General features: G+C 33.6%; 1 protein-coding gene across 3 annotated transcripts in view; it reads right to left on the bottom strand.

Annotated features, from left to right (window-relative positions):
- The window catches only part of LOC117163931 (uncharacterized), a 91,482-nt gene that overhangs the window by 62,744 nt on the left and 4,658 nt on the right, over positions 1 to 24,080 (bottom strand). For all 3 annotated transcript variants that reach the window (XM_033346678.2, XM_033346676.2, XM_033346677.2), the window contains exons 2-3: positions 3,297 to 3,408; positions 743 to 930 (exon numbers count right to left, since the gene is read on the bottom strand). In XM_033346678.2, the coding sequence (XP_033202569.2) occupies positions 743 to 930; positions 3,297 to 3,408 (300 nt within the window). The remainder of the gene's footprint in view (positions 1 to 742; positions 931 to 3,296; positions 3,409 to 24,080) is intronic.

Below are 24,080 nucleotides of genomic sequence, written 5' to 3'. Positions count from 1 at the left end.
ATGTAATTACTCGGATGATAACAATCTATATAAGTAAACAGATAAAACAAATAGGTATATAAAATAAAATTGAAATTCTGATTTATGATATAAAATTAGTCATAAAAAAACTTTAATTAAAGAAATTTAACATTATATATGTAGAAAAATGCAGAAATTTCAATTATGCAACGTTTCAATTAAAAACTAAATAATAATCATAATAAATATCTATAACCAATCTATATTGTTTGTAATACTTATTGACAAAATTTCGCTTCTATTCTATCGTTTAACTCTTCTATAAAGAATTTCAGACAAAATTACAACTGTTAAAATTTTTAAAACAAACCAATCTCTTCTAAAAATGATAAAACTCAACTTATTGTTTCAACTAAGATGCTAATAACCTATTTATTATGTAGTAATTCATGGCAACTATAAATGATTAATTATAAAACATATTTAATTTCTCATCCAGTTTAGATACAATTTCAAGCACATAAATTATTCTAATGCATTACAATATGTCAAAACTACCGAAACAATAAATGCTTTAATTCGAATCAATACTGCGTTCATAATAAATTATCAACACAATCCTCTGTAATAATTCTTTGAAACCAATGAAAGCAGCCTTTGAGGAGTGGAAACAGATGAAGCTGTAAAGCTTTATTTCCACTTTTCATTTACAACATATAAGTTACACGATCATACCTGGGACTCTTTCGGTCCGATTTAAAAAGTAAACATTTTTACTCACTGACATTCAAACCCTGCCGAAGCGAGGAGTTGGAAGCATCTTCTGGTGGAACGAGGACCTTGTCCCTATTTCCGTCAGCCCGAGGCGCTGTTTCCGCTTCCGTCTCCGGCACCTTTGCCGCGTTTCGAGACGAGAGGGAGCTCCCGTCCTCATCGAGCGCCTTTTTACCCTCGAGAGACGCATCCCAGCTAATGGACAACATAGCCAAGCGTTATTTCTCTCTTTCTTTCTCGACAAAATGAAATGAAACCATACCTGGCAATATAGGCCCCTTCTCCCTTTCGCGTGTATAATGTTCTGTATCTTTTTAAGTTTTAATCTCTTTTAATGTTCCTATTGTAAACGGGTGGGATTTTGTAGGAGTTGAAAGTATCTGAATTAAAGAATTAAAGAAGTAATAGGTACACATCTGTCTTCCTGTGAAATTGTTCGAAAATTCTGAATTTCACGATTCGACACCTTTGAGAAAGTAGTGAATGTGTTAAACGAATCTGATCCTATTAAATATACAAAAATCTCCGTTTCAATAACGTTCCAACAACGAGGACCAGGCGGTCTGATTGCATGCATAATTTCATAGGAAGCCGCGAAGCGTACTCAAAGAGTCTCAGCCATCCCAACTATCGTAATAACGACAAACGAGGGAAACTGTAACCATGGTCGTTAAACATTCCAGCACTTGTAAATGAAAATACCGCGAAAAGCTGGGATTCCTTTAGAAACGAAGACGCGTGCACCGCCTCACGAGAACCTGGAGCACGATTCCATCCTCCCGGGACCCTTTAGCTTCGGTAATTATAAGTCGTGCTAGTGTGTAATTGAGACAGGCGTTAGGTGGTGTGCGCGCTTTAACCGGGTTTCCATGACTGCGGTTCGACTGTGTTACGTATCAATTAGAAAGTTCGAGTGTGTAATACCACCGTAATACGACCGCCCTTATTTCGTGCGCCACCGTAATTATCGGTTCTCCAGAGTCCAACCGTTTGATCCTCGATGCCCACTCCGTGCACCGGAACTTGCGACTCTACTCCAACGACGATTTCCGCGACCATTCCATCGACTTTATTGAATTCGCCAAAAGGACTTGTTGCCCAGAAACAAGAAACGTGAGACACGTTCTTTCACTTTTCCTGCTCCTTTATTTTTTCTCTTTTTTCCTCTGTTTCTCCTTCGTCTTACTCCTTTTTAGGTGCAGCAACTTATCAGTATCGACATTTGTAAGTTAGTTTTGCAGTTTGTGAAGAAGAGATAAGTCGATATATGAAGAGTATAGGCAGAGTACAGAATTGTTATACAAATGTATTGTTATTACTGTATGTATGTACATGGTCTGTATTCATTAATATTTAATCATATGACAAACTTCTGATGATATTAATATATAATCGAAGCTTATGACTTTTATTAAACTACCAAAAATTAATTATAGCATAAAACGTATTCTACGTAGAATGTACAGAACTCTCAATGTAGATAATTAGCAATGTTATAAATAGAAAAAAGAAATGTTTGGGGAAGAGCAAGAGAATAGAAAGCGAAGAATCAAAAATGAATTCAATTCAAAAAGACACATTAGCGTCAGCACGTTAATATGACATTTAGAGACAAATAGCCTGCTACTACCGTACTTTTGAAAGATTCGCCAAAGATGCCAAAGATCTATACCACGTGCGACCTTAAGAATACATCTGGAAAGAATGTCTAGATTCGTAATTATATACGGGCAACTGTAGGAAGTTACAAGGTCGATTTTTGAAATGGTAATCGACCCATCAGAGTATTGTTAGAAATTAATTTCATTATTCCAAAGTAGAAAGGATCTGGTTACAAAGTAGAAAGGACGACAATCTACCCTTTTGACAAGAAATCCTACATTTTTAGCAAACAATCACTGAAATATTTATAAATCTGAAAATATACCTACCAACAATATACTTGACATTGAATATAAAATTTAAATTATCTTGACAAATTTTGGCTATAATAAGGTTAATAGAGCTATAAAATAAAAAGGAATATATATTCTTAAAATATGTTATTTTAAGATCAATTGGAAAGTGGGTTCACTTAAAACAATTGACACTGCTCCACAAACATAACGATCGACCTTGATAATTAACGAGCCAATTCGCTCATTAACTCTGATGTCACAGGCACGCGTTACACATTCCAGAGGGAGATGGGGCAATTGCTTTCAAACTGTAATGAATCATTTTACATAAATCACTGCAAATTCTTATGCCGAAAAAACTTTTTTAAAAAAATATTCTTGTCATTGTTCAGCGATGTACAACCTCCGTGATTTATTTACATAAATTACTGCGAACTTTTACCGAGAAAAGCTTTCCTAGAAAAATATTTTCAGTAATTTTACAGCAAAAAGTGATGCTTTAAAAAATGATAATCTTTAAAAAAACATGGTCCTAAAAGTGTTCAAACTATCGCTCGTCAATTTACAAGCCCGATTGATGTCTGTTTCTATTTCCTCGAACACAAAGCTTTCGATAACCGACAACGTTCGATCGAAGGCATCAAATATGCATAAAGTACTTACACATACGACTGATCCGCATCGTCAGCCTGCAGTTCGTCGCGCAGATCGCCTATTTTCCTCGCATCATCCCTGCTATCCGGCTGTTCCCGTGGACCTGCGTTCTGGCAGCGTCCTGAAAACACAAAAATCACATCGCATTCATTTCACGTCGAATATGAAACATTGTAATAAATCTAAAAACGACAGAAAAGCGCTACTGCAGAAAAAGAGAAACAGCAAAAAGTGTAGAGAAAAGGAGAGAGAAGCACACACGCGCGCGATACTGCTGCGTCCGTACTGAACGCGGAACGGAGGCGCGAGAGTTTCCATTTCCGGCTGGCGGGAAGTTTCACCTGGCCGAGGAGGGAAGTTTCCTCAATTCCAGGCCTTAGAACCTTTCTTTGGTTCTGCTCGCACTCCGCCCGAAAGTCAATAGGACCCTCGCTACTTTGAAATGCCAGGAGGAGTACTTGCATACGCCCCTCGCCGTACAACCGTTTGGAAAGTCAGCTTTTCAGTGCGATATTGAACTTTTTATCGCATCGAAAGGTTAAAGCGAAAGCCAGGCAGGAAACAAAGCGGCGGTTTGCAATAGTTGTTCTGCGTACAGGTAGTCGTAGAAATCGTTGATCGAGATGCACATTTCACCGACTACCGTTGGAATTTGCTTACGAACCTTCTCCTATTTCGAAGGTTACGAGCATGGTTTGCTGATACGCGATAGCTTTAAACAAAGCTGGCATGAGTAATGTGAAAATCGGAAAACAATTTTGGACATAGTGAACTCCATACAAACGACGTAGCATCATCGACGATTTTAACGGTACAGCTACTAAATCAGTCAAAATATCGGGTTTCAGTATTCTTGTTTTCGTAATTACTAGAACGTAAGTACTTTTAATAAAATTAACTTTGAATTTTATCTTTACTTGTCTTCATCATTTCACTTTAATTATAATCATCTACTGTCCCTGGTCATTGATTCAGGACCACTGAAAAATTTTTTTTTCCTTTTTCACCTTTTGTAAACATAAAAAAACATAAACCAGAAAACATAATAAAAATCTTCAGTGATAGCAAGAATAACTCTCATTCGAACTAAACGTAAAGGAATAATTCAAATCTTAATGAAACATTAGAAGATGTACAGACACAACAATTAATTATTCGAAATGTCAATCAACAATTATCATAGCTACAATCACATAAACTTTACAGATAGTATTGAATTGTGTCTTAATTTTGAAACCACAAATACCCAACCTAGCAAATTCTACAAATACATAACGCGATACGGAATAATACCAAAAATAGAAGGTCACACTCGCTAAGGACCATCAGTCGAGAGAACGCGCAAGGGAAGACTCGTGAGATCAGTTCCAACAAAACCACGGACGCATGGGACTACGCTCGACATGACCCTGGACTCATTCGACCAAGACCAACATGATCCCGAACCTCAAACCCTCGACAGGACCTTATAAAATGAGTCAAGGTGCTACTGGTCGGGAATCATGTCAAGCTTGGTCCTATGGATGCGTGGTCATGTTGAACCTAAAGTGGAGCGCCCAAAACTGATATGTAAATTTACCATCTCTATATTGGATGATGTTTAGCAGTGGAAATCGATTGATACTTTCATTAGCCATTAACCTGTTCGCTATCACAGACAAGATTAGCAATGAACATGATATACAATGTTTACAAAAATTTATATTCGCATACCACTGTATTTATTATGGTATTTATTATATTTACATACGAATTAATTAGATCCAAGTATAATTTATCTTATAATTCAAAAGTTAAAAAATTGAAAAATCTGAAGATAAAGAGTTTGTCCAGTAAGAAAATAATTCTATAATGTCTGACAATTACAAATGCCAGTTTTATCGTTACATAAACATCAATTTAATCAGTTTATAATATATGTATTACTATGTATAACTATGATCATTATAAGGAAGTTTAATTTATTATTTGCAGTTTGTTTTATCAATAATTTTATAAATAAGGATATTCATTTTATTATCAAAAATAGGTAAATATGCTATTGTGCTCCTCTTCCTATCTCTTAATAACTAAGTTTGCCATTGAATTCACAACGTGGTTTCACTCAACGAAAGACACAGATGTACTTTTATCTTTTATAATGATAGCATTAACGTTGACGGTTACATAATTTGGAACCCGTTAAATTGGCACAATTCTGGTGTCCCTTTTGTGTTCCTCCCTCGGTTTTAAGACTTGCTCTGTTATGCCGTTATCTTTTTCTGCCTGGCTTCCTAAAAATTTATTGCGTTTCTGAATTGTTTTAAATTGAATGAAAAATATGAACGCTTTCGAAAGCTTTGATAACATATTGTTGATATTATATAGTTGCGTCATACAATTGAAATAAATCGCAGAATACTAAATTTATTAGATGCAATAGAGAAAAACATTTTTTCATTTTTGTGTATGTACGAAATATATATCTATAACGCTTTCTCTCTTTTTGTTGTATTAAATTGCATGCTTTGATATTATTGTATTTTATGTACTACGTGCAACTCCATCAAATCATTTAAAATATGGATATTTCACGAAATATTTTCAACTTGCTGCTAATTTTTCAAAAAATATTTATAGAATATCTACAAAATATGTGTAACAATTTATTATATTATTTAATTTTTCTGTGTCTCACATTTCTTTCTTCTTTTATTGACAACGGGAAGAGAATAATGACTTATCTCAAATGTATGTGTTGGTATTACTTGAACTTCCTTTTCATTAAATACATCGCATAAATCAGCTAACGGAACTGAGTGCATTTGGTATTTTAAATGATATTAAAATTGTAATAAAATATTGTATTAAATCGAGGAGTAAAAATTTAATTTTTTCTACTTAATCTGGAGCCTCAAAAACAAAAACCTAACGTGCCCATAGTATGATTTGATAGCACTCCTACGTCTTTGAACTAGTAAGTACGTAACGGAGAACGTCTGATAAAGTTATGAATTGTGATGCATTGGCCTTCGAAGCTCGTCGAGGTCGTTCAACATGGGATAGGTCAGTTGCTAGCTCTAACTCATTCTAACGGGGGCCGCGTACCATTCCCGCTGCCAATTCTACGTGAAGCGGAAATATAATGGCGTTGGTCTGATTCGGAACCTGAGGAGCACAGCTCTGTGCGCGGCAAACGTTACGAAACTGCTCAAAAGTAGATAAATCGAAGAAGCTGATGAGAAATTTGCTACTGATACATTATAGGGATGCTATTAGGAAAAATGAAGAGCAATGAAAGCACGAATGATACATTTAGAACGTTTTAATGGACTCCGGTTTCTCTGAACATTTTGAATACAGTCATCAATGAGAATTATTTAATCCGACGTTGCATTACGCTGATTTAGTTTTTAATTACATTGAATTATTGAGATTAAATAAAAAGTTTTATTGCGTAAATTAATAATTTTGTAAAATTACGGTAATCTTGATAGTCCGAATTAATAATTACATACGCTGTTCAATGAATCCCTATGCACTTATGACAAATTTTCAAGTACAAACATACATAGAATGCGCATAATATGCACAAATATATAAATATCCAAAGTGTAGTATTTATTGATTATGGGTAAAAATATAAATATCCATAAACATTCCCAATCTATTGAGGCAAATCTTCAAAAAAAGTTGAGGACACAAATGTATATATAATATATGTTAAGAAAAATTGTTTCTTCGAGTTCTTCGAAATTTTTCTGCGAAAACACACATTTACAACGTTTCTAACGAAAGGACATCAAAAGAAATTACGTATGTATGTTACCACGGCGAAGACATTGTGAAAGAAATAAAATGTGTCACGCCCCGTGGTACATCGAGAAATTCGTCTGAGATCATCGGTTTATATAAAACTCCATTGACAAAGCGGCGTTTATACACAAGTATCAGGTCAACGCGCGACGACCGCAATTTTAAGTTTCACACCCGAGCTCAGACGCTGTATTAAGCAAATCCATATTGGGGAAGTGATGAAATGCTCACTTCTTCGCATTTTGCACGTGGGAGTTAATGCCCGTATGCGGTGAAAGGAATCTCGACAAATATATGTTGTTTTACCTCGAAATAATTTCTAGCATATTTTCTTTATTTTATAACACGAAGTAAATTTAATGCAGGGATTCCTTAATAATAAATTAATAATATTACCTTACAATTTTCTTTGTGAAGAATATCGATTATGGAGGATAGTAAAATTTCATAATGAAGCATATACATGTTTTTAGATAATCTGATCGAGGTACTCATTTCTTACGTTTAATATAACAGATATAACTATATTGATATTGGAGTATATCAGTATTGTATCGATGAAGACAGAATAATTTTATTTAGCTTCTACTTATTATTAGAATATTTTCTGCTTCAAATCTTTTTCGTAAGTTACTCGTTTAAAAAGCTTCTTTAGAAAGTTTCTTCTAATGTAAACTTTTAAAAAGCTTCTAACAAATAACTTTTCTTATTGATGAAGTCAAATAATTTTCTATTTTAACATATTATTTTTAAAATTGCTTTTAAACGTGTCAGTCACTACTCAATAACTGAGAAACTTTCAGACATTAATGTATAATGCATTCGAAATACATACAAATCAAACTCTAAGCCAAAACTACGAGAGTAGACGAGAAGTCAAAGGAATGTTTCACAATTTTGAGAGACAGAGTAATAGTGAAGCGAATCGTATGCGGAATGGTGAACCAAACGTTTATTTACACATAAAAAGTTACCCTACTGCGCCGAGAAAGTTTGTAATTGATTTTGCAGAGCGTCGCTGACTCCAACGCTGAAACCTTCCAATCTTGAATTATTGAGCTTGAAAGATACCTAAGCATCGTGGGTAGATTTAAGCTCTTTTCCTTACTATTTCATTTACTATATCAATATTAAAATTGAAAAATATAGGTGCAATTATTAGACGTTATAAAACTATATCAAGATACATGAACAAATATACATATGTTGTTCATTATTGAAAGCGTATTATCAAAATCCTCCGATACTTTCCTCTCAGTCCACGTTCAACTAACACTACATACATCACTCGTGAAAACATAAAGGATAACTTCCAAAAGTTCCCAATTAATTGGACGCCATTAACGAAAAACGTTCGACAATACGAAAATTCAAAATAAGCTTGAAACTTTACAGAAATGTTACTTTAAGTGATGCTAAAATATCATAATCAATTTTGTTTTATTAAAGAGACAGTCGTAAGAGTGTAATCAACCCTTCAAAAAAATCGTGACATCTCACATTGTCGTGAATGACTATGTACAAAACATTGAAAAAGACTTACACTGTTTCGTAAATATTCTCGGTAATATGACAAGTTGCAATTTATTTAAGTGGGTAACTCCATCCCTAAGATCGTTTCTTTATTGAATCAAAAGATGGTTAGTTGAATTATGTTCTTATATGAATTGTATTAGCGTTACTTAAATTATACACCGTGGCTCCAAATTAATTGAAGATAGGCAGATCTTATATTTCAAAATAAGACGAAAATCAAGAATAACTTCCTGCAATTATCTATTTCTGTCTAATGAACTGACGTATATTAAATTTTGTAATTCGGTTATTATGAAATTGAAGCCTCTAAGATAACTTTACTACTCTCCGTTCTCGTCTTACTTTGATGCGTAGAATTTTCCTGACTTCAATAGTACGACGAATTTAACACTACGATATATTTCTAAACATTCATAATTCATCATATCTATATATCGAAAAGGACATAAATTCAAAGTTGCATATTTCTTGATATCAGTATTCTGATAATAAATTTCTTGAAAAACACTAGTTTTTACGAAATGTAGCCTCGCTAACCTTAATTTTTCGAAACTCCACCTCCACGAAAAACGAGGAAGAAAACGAAGACATTCTGTCAAATTACCTTTTTCTTTTATTCTCATTTACTCTTAAAGTTGTAGATTAGCTTCCAGGGTCGCGAATTAGTCACAGAAACGTATAGTTCCATACTTTACTTAGACGCGAGAGTTCAGAGTGCTTAAAGCTCCTGAAAATGCCGAGGTAAGTCTTTCCGGCCCGCCTTTCGCGTGCACCTTTCTGTCTCTCGTTTTTCCCTCCTTTTTTGTCAGCTTACCTGAGCGGGTAATTAAGACGTTCTTCCAGTGTGAACCCGGCAAACCCGTGAATACCGAAATTATTCTTCGCTGTAGCGTGCGCACACAAGACGAAGCTTGATGTCGCGAAATACACCGACACCTGTGCAATGAAAAACTCAAACGATCCACCGAGCCCGGTAAATGCCCTCGAAGAAGAGACTTAACTTCGTCTGGGTTCCGCTTTAACCCTTTTTTCACCTAAGAAGATGAGGAAGTTATTCCAACTTTGCGCGACAGCTTATTTCATATTGGGATTAAAGGATTGAAAGATATACTAAAATTATTTTGTATTGAAAGCTTTTTTAACGAAGAAATATTTGGTAACGTGCAAACAAAATTGAAATTACTATTTGTCTTTTTCATTTTACATTTGAAGATTACGTGATAGAAATATCATGGATCTGCTTTTGCTGATTTCTTAAGTTTTATGCTACTTGTTGGCTGAAAGGAAATACTTCAACGTGATACACTTAGAAAGTGGATCAATTTATCAGATGCAAAAATATAAGTCTTGTAAAAGTAAATAATAGATATGTACATGCATGAAATATTACGCAGAACCCACGGCATAATCGATACTGTCACTATAACTGTTTCTTAAATGTTCAAGAGGATGAGGGAACGACATATCTAATCCGAAACCCAAATAAAAATACGAATCGGTTCATATGAAATTAATTAGTAGCGTAGAAAATTTTCAAAAATATAATATTATATTCTCCTTCTATGGTCATCGTTTTAAAGAATATATCAATAGTTATAAAATTTCACAAATTTCCACTGCTACTCTTCCCTCGCTCGAATCCCATTTCCCATTTCCAGCAATTTACCCTTCGAAAAGGAGCAGCAAACATTCATTCTCCTAAAACCCTTCCCAGTATTTACGCAAGAAAGGAGAAAGAGAAGAGGTGAGCCCATCAGTCTACAAAGAAACTTATCAACGTGGCCGATAATAAAAATCTCTCGGCTCGGAGGATCGGCAAGAATTCAGGTCTGATCCGTGGGTTCTCGCGCGAGAAGAGAAGCGTGCAAAAGGAAAACGTTAACGCATCTCCGGAGTTAATTTTGCGGTAGGGCGTGGATCCGGGAAAGGGTGAGCGTCTCTCGGCGAAGTTGAAAACGCTTTCCAAGTATCTGTCGGTTGAAAGTACAGACTTTCCACATTCGCAACACTTGCCACGGTTTACTTGATTTAAGAGGCCGGGTTCGTTAGCCAAACATGTAATTAAGGCCGAATCGGAGATACTTTCGCGGTGCAAGAACCGGAGAAATCGATTCTGTGGACACAATTCGTACGCAGCTGCGATCCAGTTCCAGATTTTATGGAATGTTTGCGCCACCGACGAGTTTCAGTCTATCGGAAGTGCGAACTTCGCACAGCTTTTCGCGTTGATTCAAGAACAATTATGTCACCATCGACGCTTCGTTCCGGCGATTCGGTGTTCCATCATTGTGGCCTTTCATCATTTCTGGTTTTATGATAATGAATGAGCACGGTTCAGGAGAAATGGTGAAAAGATTGGTAAATGCATGAGAGGAGAGTTCATCGACCGTATTTTCTTTACTCTCAATTTTATGAAACGAGAATGTCCTTGTACTCCTGTTAACCATGCCACGATGAGGTTTTGGAAAACGAAAGATGTTAGATTTCAACAGATGGAATAAGATTTTAAGCTTGAGTGAATACTCGAATCACATCTTAAATGTCATGTGTAACGCAATAATTAATACTTATTTGTCATAAACAATTAAAAGTATGTGTTTTTTTTCATCTAATATCAGAAATACAGAGAATCTTGGGGGCAAAGAGATAATTATATTCTAAATCGTTCATTCTGAACTCACCGTTATTTTCTGATATGTCGAAGCCTTAAAAATTATTAATTATTCCTTAACACATTTTATTCCTTATTATATGCTCCTTGCTACTTAACAAACTTCATTTTTTATTGACATCCCTTATCATACATTCCTTATATTCCTCAACAAACATTATCCCTTACTTAATTCTTTAATAAATAATCCTCCAAGCACCACATACGAGATACAAACATCAACTTTTCACTTTCAATATCACTTTCCTAAAAAAAAGTAAAATAACGTGCTATATATCGTGCGAACAAAAGAAGAATGAGATGAGCGAACGCATTGACCTTGTTCCAACGACGGCGACAATAAAATATCGATTTTACCGTCTACACGTCTCGCGGCCACCTCGCGAACGAAGAAGCGTCGATAATAATTTTCGCTGTTCGATTACGCCAATTATCGAAGAGAAACCCGCCGATCCGAGACGATCCATTTTCCTGATTCCATAATTCGCTTAAAAGCAGCTTCACCTCCTTTCCACGGAGCGTTTGTTGTTACGAAACGTGGCCGTGAAACGAAATAGCGAAACAGCAAAAGACGGCAAAAGAAAGAATCGTTCCAGGTGGAAACGATTAAAGCCGGCAACAAAGCCACGCCGACGGGCGATTGAGAGTAATTCGTTCGTTCCTCCATTGTAAGCGGTCACGCCACGCCGGCGAATCCATTGCAAAAGTTTAATTAAACCTCGACAAGGGGTGGCAGAGGGTGTCGTCCTTCAACAACCTTGATCCTTCGTACGTATACGCGACTTCACCAAGCTTTTTACGAGCCGAGGTGATCGACGGTTTGGATGGTTCTGAAGAACTCGATATGGAGAAACGAATCCCTTGAGTAACAACTGAAAGCTCATCTCGCCAATAAAATACAACGTGACGTCTTTTTCCCAGGGAAAGTTATCGATCTCCGCTGGATACGGGGAAGATGTTTTACGAGAGAATTTTAATCGTAACGTGACACCCATTCAACGATATTGATATTGAAATTTAAGAAACTCTGTTGAGAAATTGGAAGAAAGAATTATTGCGTTTTTTGAAAATATTTACAAGATGTATATTATTACAGTGGACACAATTGAGATAAAAAATTAAAGTCAAAATCAACGCTTTGACAATCTGATAATATATAGATAATGTGAAGAACATTTTTCGTTTTTTATAATAGAGCAATTTTAAAATTCAACACCTTGTGAATTAATTTTAAACTATTTTTCCATTTGACTGTAGCTGACTATTAAATATATCTTTTGAATCAATTTGTTGAACATTTGAAAGATGTTAAGAAGTTACCCAGAGAACATCATGGCCATTTTGCATTTTTTAATTAATATTATGTAGACACTTTGTATAAAAGAACATTTTTAACAATATAACTTAATGATCTTAAAATAATTCTATTGATATTCAGAGATCAATCACCGACACTATCGTGAAGCCATTAATCAAACCTTTCGTGGAAAGATAAAAAAAGATTTATTACCGAAAAACCACTTACAAAAGAAAACAAATTACAGACCAGAAGGAACTCCTTAAATAATAAACGTGACTTCCACGAGTACATTGCAATTTCTCGCATAGACTTTGAATGCTCTATCATACGAACGCAATATCAGAAATACCTTTTCGCCTAACGTAGGAATACGAGAATTCAAATTAAATACATTCAATGAAAATTGCATCACTTGTATTCTTCTATACGTTCGAACATGTGTGTTAATAATCGAACGAATTACTTTGATAGATGTAAACAGGATTAATTAATTAACATGCAAGGACGCCGATACAAGATCATCAACGTTTGTCGATAACAGGAACTTTTACCGTGAAATATTATTACTAAAGTGCGGATTTTTATGCGTTTATCTGAAACTTAAAGATGCAAAAATACGTAGAGTATGTATAATGTGCAAAAAATATATAAAACGTCTGGAGTATAATATACATTATAGAAATATACATTATTAAATATACATTATTATATACATTATTAAAGATTACAATATAATATTAAAAAATAATAAAATACCTAAAGTATACTTGTTATAATATTCGAAAAATAAAATATGAATTAGTATAAAAATCCGCAGTCTAATTATAACGTATCTAATTGTACGAATGGAAAACGAGCAACGAGAAGAACCGACGATTTGTCGTGCAATTAGCAGGCCCTTTCTCCGCTCTTTTCTCAACATCGCGATTTCTCGTTTCCGGTCGTCGATCGTGATCTGCTCGAGGCTACTTTTAAGTTTAAATGTATCTGAGACACAAAGAGCGAGATCCACCGAGAAGTTTCAGTTAGCTGTGAACGAACGTGCAAAGCGACCAGGGGCGTAATTAACCTTCCCTCGCGTTGGCCGGCCATCCGACCAAAGAAATTACGAAATTAGTTCAACTTCTTCCTCTCAGTGGCTATGGAGCTCGCATAATGGTCATGTGAGAAAATGTAGCGCGTTTCTTCGTATCGTTAACGGTTTTTACCGTGAATGGATATTTCCATCTTTCAAGAGACGAGGGTGGATTTCATTCCTTCGATAAAAAGTTTTTGCGATCAGAAAGTTCTCATTACTTCTATATTGCAAATGGCCCTTTCTTGATTGATGGTTTGTAGTTTTTCGGTGCATCGTAAAATCGATTATTGGATTTCGAATTAAGGTCGTTTTTGCGATTTTGAGATAACAATATTTGTCATCATATTGATCTTTTTATGCAGGTTAAAGTAAAGAGACGCTTTAAGACGAAAATTTAAATAAATGTACAAACATGTTCGAGAACGAACAAAATATAAATCTCTATTTAGTTTACATCTCTTTATTTCTGTCCATAGAATGTATAAGCATGTACAGCCTAATAATTATGATTAATTATACGAGAAGAAAGTATGTTTTCTTAATGACAACATTAGATTGCGAGAATTAATGTAGCTTTGAGACGGTGTTTCATTTGATATAACTTTTTATGAAGAAAACGATGGTTCTGCGAAATATTGAAAAGTGGAACTTACATTCATAAAAGTATGAATGTAACCATTCACAATCAACCGATTCTGATTAGCAGATATGCAAAAAATTGAGTTTGTTAATGTCGACATTAAATTGCAAGAATTAATTTAATTTCACAATGGTATTTCATCAGACTTTTTGTGTAAAAGACAATGTTTCCATGGAATGTCGAAGAATCCAGAGATCACGAAGAAAGAACAATAGTATTAAGCGAGAAGATTGCATTGAAATTTTCTTACGGACTTACTGATTTTAGATCGTTACCTTGGACCCTTCTGTTACCTTCATTGTTAACTTTTATTCTTTGTTCGTTGGAAGTTACTTCAATGAACCGTTCGTGAATAAAATATACCATATCTTTTCGAAGGTACTGTTACTTTCCTTTAATTAAGGGAAATTATGAAGATTTATTGCCAATCTCCATTATGAAACTTTCAATTAAAACGTTACCTGTTCGCCATTCTATATTCGATACCGTAGAAAGAGAAATATTTTCTATATCATTAAATACATATATTCAAACATATGTAACCGTGTGATATTTGTCGATTAATATTTCGTTTGTACATTTATGTCTCTATAGTATTAGCAAAACAATATTATATCCCCATTCTTTTTATTCTCTTCATTTCTACATTTTCATCGTGCAAATATCTTTATCTCATACTGTACGCACACTTATACTTGGAATAAACCCTATGATATATAAAAGGTTGAGTAAACTAAATTCCTATCATACCTGAACACTTAGAAACACTATTAACGGAGTACCTCACGAATAGCGTGTGTTCGACTTCATCGCCTAATTCTCGGTATCGTTCTCTATATATAAGCGCTGTGTGTCACGCCAAAAATCTGTAGATCGACAAACAAGAGATTTTATATAGCACCTCTACTACACGATTTCATTGACAGAATTAAGGTTAAGGTTCTGATCCAATAATTTCTTCGTTTTTAGATCTCCCGTTTTATCGTTTGGGTATACATTCCTATGACTCGCATTAAAGTAGTTCACATTTATGTGAAACATAATTCATGATATTGCATCATTTATTTAATTTAGAAAAGTAATATCATACTTCCATCAACTTTGATTGAGGCTAGTATCAGTTACGTCTGATCTTTTATTGATCATAGCTGTATTAATATTTCATTATATTATATCTATCGGTCGACATATATACCGAAAACATTTTCTATAAATATCTGGCATAATACCATACAATTTTTAAGTAAAAAGAACTCTTAATATTGAAAGGTCTCATAAATTTCTATTTGCTGTTTTAGACTATTCACGTTCAATCTCCGCCTTAACTTTTTCTTACAAAGTATGAAGTAATCGTAATATTGATTTACAACCTCGTTAATTCTCTCCCCTTAAACGAGCTCTTTCAAGACAAATGTATAACAGAATATCATGATACGCGATTAAACTGATTTTTAAAAGTCAATATGTAATAATAAAGGCGACATATATAATTGACGAAACCTGTAGAATTATTTTGTTACTTAATCTACATTCTATAATTTTTGCATTGCAAGTTAGTATAATGAGTTATTACAACTTCCATATACATTTTCAGATTGATTTCAAATCTTACCAACATACAGTACAATACTAACAAAATTTCGATATGTTTTGCATAACGCATATAATATGAACGTAACAGTTTCGCAAGTCACTGTATTATTGCATTGATCTACTAATATGGGCCACCCTAAACCCAACCCGTATCGGTACTCCAAGGGTTAATGTGAATACCTGTATCCGTGATACAACTTTCAAACGAAAGGGACGGTCCCCTGTTGTTCCATAAATTGTTTTTATGGTGGCCGGCCACATGCATCGTGGCCCAACGCAGAAATTTATCTTTTCCTTGTAACAACGCCGAGGCCAGACAACGTAATGGAATTTTTTCATCAACGGGCTTTCCCACTGACACGCTACTCCTAAAGCCCCCTTCATACCCCTTATCAGGTCTTACTCCGACGTCGTGACGGCGGAGAGCTACGATTTTCACCGGGGATTGCATCGTCGACGAGACAACCAGTGGAGGGGAGAAAGAAGAAAATTTCATTTCAAGCCATGGCCGAGAAGAAGAAGGAAAGAAAGAAAGAAAAAGAAATTCTTCATTCGCTAAGGAACCGTAGTAATCGAATAGCCGGCGGAGCTTTTGTCGATGTAACCGGAATACTCGCAAGAGCCAACGATCGATGAAAAGCAAAAATGACCAATGGTCCATTGGCCGCGGCACCGATATCGGATTGACGTCTTCGTGAGTGGCCGTCTAATGAGATGCGGAAACGATAGGACAATCAATTAATCAAGTTGCCTCTCTCGAGAAGATTAATGCGTATATACGACCCGTGGATGAGGGAAATTGATGCGCCGAATCTTTGCGGAAGAATGGAAACATGGTAAACTGTGACGCATCGATGGGAGCAATTAGATTGTCCAGTTGGATAACATTGGGAAAATAAATTGATTACCGAGCACCAGAGTTACCTGATTTTAAAGGAGAAATCGGATTTTATTGAATATACTGTTTTGTTTAAAGTAATGGGAATTTATAGAGGATTAAAAAGATTGTTAGAAAAGAGAAAATTGTTCAAAATTCATGATACATTATTTAATGATTTTTTTGAAGTAATCTTAAAAGGAGTAATAACTTTCTTTCATTGTATTATTATTTTTGACAGAGTTCACAGTGCAGCATACGTAAAATTTGAGCTTTAGAACGCCGAATGAAAGATCGAAAAAGTACGAACAAAATATCTACAATTTGAAAAATAACAGCATCAGAGGTTACGAAATTCTTAGAGTATCGAAAGTATCGCAAGTCCAAAACGTCTTATAGAGTTTCGAAAGTATATAGAATTCTAAAGTCTTTAGGGAATTTGAGGAACTCCTTCGATACCAACAATATCATACGCTTTAAGCGATATACAAACTTATAATGTTACAAATAACAGAAAATTTGTGATGTGATGTGACATTCATCTGTGATGAACATTCAATCATATTTGAACAACAGAGAACGCACAAAACATAGAAGTACATACTTTCTAGATTTACTTAAGACAATTAATAACATATAGGCGTGCGTAGTATGTTTTTCTATTTAATAATTACACACTGTATCTGTTTCAATAAAATTCAACTTTCCTTCATTTATTTGTACAGTGTGTATAAAAAAAAGTAATTTGGGCACTGTATTATAATTTGAAGTCACTGTATTGCTAAGAAATATTATTTAATAAAATTTTAGGATCAAGACTCCTGCAGGGTTAAACAATAGAATATCACTAATAATACCATATCATACTGATATTATATCCCAGATAATAAACATGCTATAATTTTATCATCCTAAAGTTTAATATGCAATCAACATACGCTACAAAACGTGGAAAACAAAGGAATAACGGGGTCGTTAGTAAAAGTGATCTGTATGCTTTAGACATAGTGTTAGATTAAAGCGTTGTAACGCTAAGTTTTGATTAATGTTAATTTACAAGTCAACCAACACGATAATAGCAGAACTAATTACGTTCAGCATAGGAAAATGTTGAGACAAATGAGGGAGTTGGTATTTCCTTGTGGTCATTCAGTTTGCAGAGTGCCGTAAAAATTAACAGAGTTCCCGTCAAATCATTCGTAGTTTAAGGCGGCAAACCGAAGCTCGAGGACGGCTCGGATATAGAGCTAAAAGCAAGCTTTTTCATCAGATACACACGGTGAAACGTAACTTCTTCGAACTACTTTTTCCGGTTGACAACACGAAACAAACTTAATCAAAATGTTATCATGCATTGAGTTATAGTGAATTATTATTTAATTACGAGTCTTAAGATTTGTTAATAGGTTTAGAAAATAACGTCGTGTACTTTAATATTTTTAATAATATTTTTGTTGTCTATATTTCTTCCAATCAAGATACGTTTACGTCAATTACAATATATACATACATACATATGCATACAATATGCGGATGTTTTGGTCCATTTCTGGTAACGATATATGGATTTTACCAATATGTATAAATTAATGGTGAATTGATAATAATTATTAAATAATGAGCTAGTAATTAGAAGCAGCGTTTACTACCATAACGATATATACATAGAATCACCAGACTATGAGTCTAATACAATTTAAATTTGGTTTACAAAAATTTACATTATTTTGATTTAAAATGTTGTCTTTTTATTACGATACTATAATAATTATATAACATGTAATATAATAATGGTACATTTGTATTCATCACATGTACCTATGCATGTATTTTGGAATAATATTATATGTATAAAATATAACATCATTATTCAATCATTATTTAATTTATCTCGACAAAATGCAACGGAAAACGTACCCATTGTTTAGCATCGAGCTATGGTTTGCGTTTATTGATTACATGGCTGATGCAAAAACACATCAGCACGCATCATTAACGCACAGACTGGCTGTAATACAATCGATATTCATTAACACATTAATTAAGAATAAATTAAGAGGCTTACTGAAAGTTTGTTGCATAAATCAACAAAATTAACCGATAAATTAGAGAAAATTAAATCTCTTTTTTTGAAAGAAATTTAGACTCATAATAGTATTTTATTCAAATTATGAAGCTATAGAGAAATTTAAACTTCGAATCGAACAATCGTTTCCTATTATTTTCCACTTGAAACGCAACTTTGATTCCACGTAGGACCAGGTGACCTTTAAAGAGCTGATGGAAAGAGTACGTGAACAATACGTTCAAAGATGAATTCGTCCTGTAGATCAGGAATATCGAATTTACATTGCTAATTTCGCGAGATTTCGGCTGCTAGCAGCTCACTCACATTGGAAAGGCAGTGGAGAGACCACAATGAAAGATCGACCTCGTCGAGAAAAGGTACCTTCATCATCAATTCAGATCTATTCTCGTTCCGTGAAATGTTATTTACCTTGAAATACGATGTAGAGTACGTGGGTAACTTTGATTTATTAAAACTGACCGTCGACCTATTATCACTTAATCATTAAACGTACAAAAAGAATAAAACTTATCTTCCTATATTTATGTTTAATTTAAAAATTACGCATCTATACATTTCTCAAGTTTTATCTCGTATTTCGAGTGATCGTCAATATCTTATTTTATCATTATATTATTACATTGCATTGATCAATTTTTTTGTAATAGGTACTCTGTTACAAATAGGTATTCTAGTTATCTATTGCAAACAGATAATAATGTTCCTTTAGAGCAAAAATAATTATTTCGGGAAAGAATAGAATATAGAATTTAAAAGAGTAATATTTCGAAATTTATTACACCTAATGATTAAAAATTTCATAATACATAATAAATTTATCAGCAGCAATTTAAAGGAATATTTCAACAACACCCCAAATCACGTTTGCTACAGGTTCAGTAAGATAAGGCGATGTACTAACTTCTCGTCGAATTACCTTCATCCTTAATTACTAGTTACACGTAAACTCCGTGCGTTTTGTCGCTCAGATGTAATACAATTAATTTGCGGCGAATACACTGTAATAATTTACACCAACTACTAATGTCTAAAGATCCATTTCATATTAAAATAAATGTTCTATGTCATCTTCTAAAGAATTGGAAGCGTTAAAATCTTAAAGAAACTTAACAAAATATTTTCACGAAAAGAAGTTCCGAAGAATAAAGGAATAGGAAAATTAAAAAAAAAAAAAATACACGACAAGCCAAACATAACGTTAAAAACGAAGAATCTTTCTCCGAGGAAACATATTTCAAGCCCGAGTAATGCAATAACACAAGACACAAATTCATCGAAAATCTGTTTGATAAGACAATGTTGATAACATAGTAACATATACAATATGTGTATATATATTATTATGTATATACAGGGTGGTTGGTAACTGGTGGTACAAGCGGAAAGGGGGTGATTCTAGGCGAAAAAAGAAGTCAAAAATATAGAATAAAAATTTTGTTTTCTTAATTTTTCCATCGAGACAACGATCTACAATGAGATCCGTTATAACGAAACGGAATAAAGTGCACGCGTACCGAGCGAAAATTCAAAGTCGATTTTTTCGAAAACAAAGCCTCAAACGAAAAATTTTTATCCTGTATATTACATTATTAAGTATATATATATATATTGAATATTCATAATTTCTTTATTACTTAAAACTCGAATTTCGTTAATACGTTAAATATTAATTAATATACATATAATCAAACAACGATTTTTAAGGATGAACTAAATAAATTACAGGAAAAAATTTTTCAAATGAAGCAGACAAAGCGAAGGACAATTTTTCAAATCTAAGCCAGACAAAGAAAGTAATGAGACAAATGAATGACGGAAAAAGGATTATACCAGAAGACGCAGGACAAAAATATGATTTTCCCGCACCATCGGGTCGACTTACGCTTTCCATCGAGTATTTTCATTCACGCTGTTTTCTATAGCGTATCCATGTATTTCTGGCTTTAACTACGATCCGTGTGTAACAAAAATTCACGTGATCCAAGTTCCAATCTCCGATGTTTATTCCGATAAACATTGAATCGGGAAGTAAAGCTGGCGATAGGTATTGCCGTTTTCGATTGTTCAAATGACTCTCTATTCCATCCTCTTCGCTCCTCCGTCTTATTCGTTGCCACACTGGCAACGCCATTAATAAAAGGAGCGATACAGCGAAGAGGATTGATATACTCGCAAGACGGGAACGAATGGATAGTTCTTTCTTGTCATTGTCGATAGATTCAACGCGTTAAATCGACTCGAGACGTGTATAACAGGATGTTCCGTTTATCTTCACCGCTTTAACCCTTTTAGAGAGTTACAGTCAGTCACAGAAATCTACATATATTCCTTATATATAAAGCATTATAGTAAAGTACGTTAGCTCTATGAATTTTTTTAACAAATTAAAGACACATATCGTTAACAGTAAAGTCTCTCAATATTCGAATTTTTAAATAATCATAAGAATGGAGTGAATAGGTATTTAATCTTGAAATCGATCGTATGAACAATTTCGATAATATAGAATTACTCAATAACGTATTAAATTTTGAAAATTGCAATGGATAAGATACAAAATGAATTAAAATTGCTTTGCTATAAAAGAAAATTAGAAATACACGCCATCATCTCTTTTTCCTGTAAGAATTAAATGTTTTTGATTTTTTCCCCGTGACAACCTTTCTAACGTTCCCAAATATTTTGTTATTTTTGTATTTCTGTAACTGGTGGTAAATGAATTAATTCAGTTGTGTGCTATACAAGCTATATTTCTGTCTGAAATGTGTATTTTGTCAGGATTGGAATTGCTGAATATAATCGTCGCTTCATGAGTTCGCGAGGAAGAATTAAATACCTTTTTAATTTTGCATGTAGTATGGAATAAAATGAGAAGTTTTTAAATAGGAAGAGAATATGAATTTGTTGGAAATAATAAACGTAAAAAGCGAGAACAATTTATCATACGAGTTTCATGATAACTTAGCTGCTATATACAATGAATTAGAAAATTAGTATTTAAAATCGAATAAAGGGTTCGATATATTTTATTTTAAATACTTCATAATCCGGTAAAATATAATATAAAAAATAATAATAAAAAACATATAACAAAAAAAGGAAACATAAGTTATTTTACAGTCCTTTAAAAGAAAACTCCAATTTATTTAATTTGCTTTTATTGAAATATTCGATACACCATAAAAATTTCAATTAATATCATCGGATCAAAATATCTATAATAAAGCCGTTAGCAAATAAAAATCAGTCAAAAAATTCAATAATCTGGCCATAGTTCATCCATTACGTTCTAAATTAATCATTATAAAATTCTTCGTTCGTAGATTAAAAATAAAAGACAAGTTCCCGTGAAAAAATTTATCAGAACCCAGCTTTTTTCCAAGATATCGGAGAATTAGTCCACTTTTCATGGAACATTGGAAATATTATATAAAGTTGAAGAAGAACTTCTGACATCGATATTTTCACAGAAAAGAGGAGATGAAATATGTAACATTTCGAAATCAATTTTTCTAGACAAAAAGAAACCGCAGAATCTTTCGTTTGAATCTGAATGAAGTGGTTGAGATTTCAATTTCCATTATCGAAGAAAATACTAAGATCTGTGGCAGAGCCACTCGCTTCTCCATTCGACCCCTATTATCGTCTTATTTGCGATCAGTTATACCCACTTCGGCCCGACAATCCCAGATAGGTTGCTTAACTGTTCGATCTAATCTTGACTCCCCTGCTTCACTTAAGAATAACTTTTCTTGGGTTTCGCGAAACATTAATGAGGCGATGGATAACGAATATACAAGTTCGAAAGATGTCAAACGACAGTAATGAGACGTTCTCGTCTCTTGGAACTCGGTAACCAAGTAAATACTCGAATGCGATGTATGAGAACAAAATTATCTGCAACGTGGACTTATTTGTCTATAATGATTTCTCAAATTTCCGACATTGTATTTCCATATACATTTCTACGTACATATTTCTGTATCTGTATTTCTACGATTTCTAACATTTAAGGTAATTCTTCTATTGATAACATCCTGCAAAATTTGCATAGTTTTTACCTTTTAAAGATCGAATATTGTAAATGATATATAAATTACAAAACTGAACATTTTTATTATTAGTATTCTTAATCCTCTGTAAACATTGTTTAGAATAATTTTTACAGTTTACAAGATTTAGAATTCTTCCTTTTTGGATATCGTGTAACGTCTTAGTTGATAATGTTCTGTGAGACTTAGAATTGGCGACAATAAATTTACACATACGTATCTAGTTCCTATGTCGGACCTGTTATGGGTGTGGATAATATTTGCAACTGACAAATTATACCGCCATAAATATACAAAAGTTTGTTCTAAATTCCAGAATTTAAATTGATTAAAGTTTCAGTTAAAAAAACTCTAAATGAAGATCTTAGTGACAGTAAAAGTTCGAAAGTTTGCTGCTTTCCGAAAGACACGATGTCCTATAACAAAATTTAACGTCTTCTCTGTCTTCATTATCGTCGCTAATGACAACATATCATATAATCGCAGTTAACACGATGTTAAAACCTAATAAAAAAAATTCTGTGAAAAATATGCAGTATTTTGTGAAGTTCGAAGACTTTTGAATTTTAAAGTTCGTATATCGACAAATTATTAGTGATGTGGCGTTCTTGGTTTATTTTTTATGCATCCATTGTAATGCAAAATGTATCCTCTTTTGGATGAGAAAATTCTTAAAGGATTATAAAAACAGGCGAGTAAATGCGGATAGCTTCTTGAATTTCGCATTCGTATCAGATAGGACTGGTGCAGAAGAGCGTGCAATTATGCAAAACACGCACCGTTGATTTGAAAAGCTGTCCCTCAAGCAATTCTGATTTGATATTTAGTGTTTCTGCAGCTATGCGATACATCAATCACAATTTAGATACGAGGGAGGAATCCTTTTAATTAATATTCAGTATTATCTCAGATTACATTAAAATCCACTAGAATAAAAAAAAAGCTGAAACGTCGAAAATCATAATGTAGAAATACCTTCATAATAGTTTGTGTGATGAAAAAATGTTAAAATCAGAATTATCGAAGAAATTGAAAAATTGAAGAGCTCGTATCCGTGATAAATAATTTAATTGTCTAGTTTAGTTAGTAAAGCTAATATTAAGTTAGCTAATACTAGCTAATTTGACGTAGATTGTTTTTATTATGAGCCCATCAATTATTT

This window comes from Bombus vancouverensis, chromosome 2 (genome assembly GCF_051014615.1).
Source record: "Bombus vancouverensis nearcticus chromosome 2, iyBomVanc1_principal, whole genome shotgun sequence".
Classification (NCBI taxonomy): Eukaryota; Metazoa; Arthropoda; class Insecta; order Hymenoptera; family Apidae; genus Bombus; species Bombus vancouverensis.
Note: the sequence above shows the minus strand (reverse complement) of the source record. Positions and strands in the feature narration are given on the sequence as shown.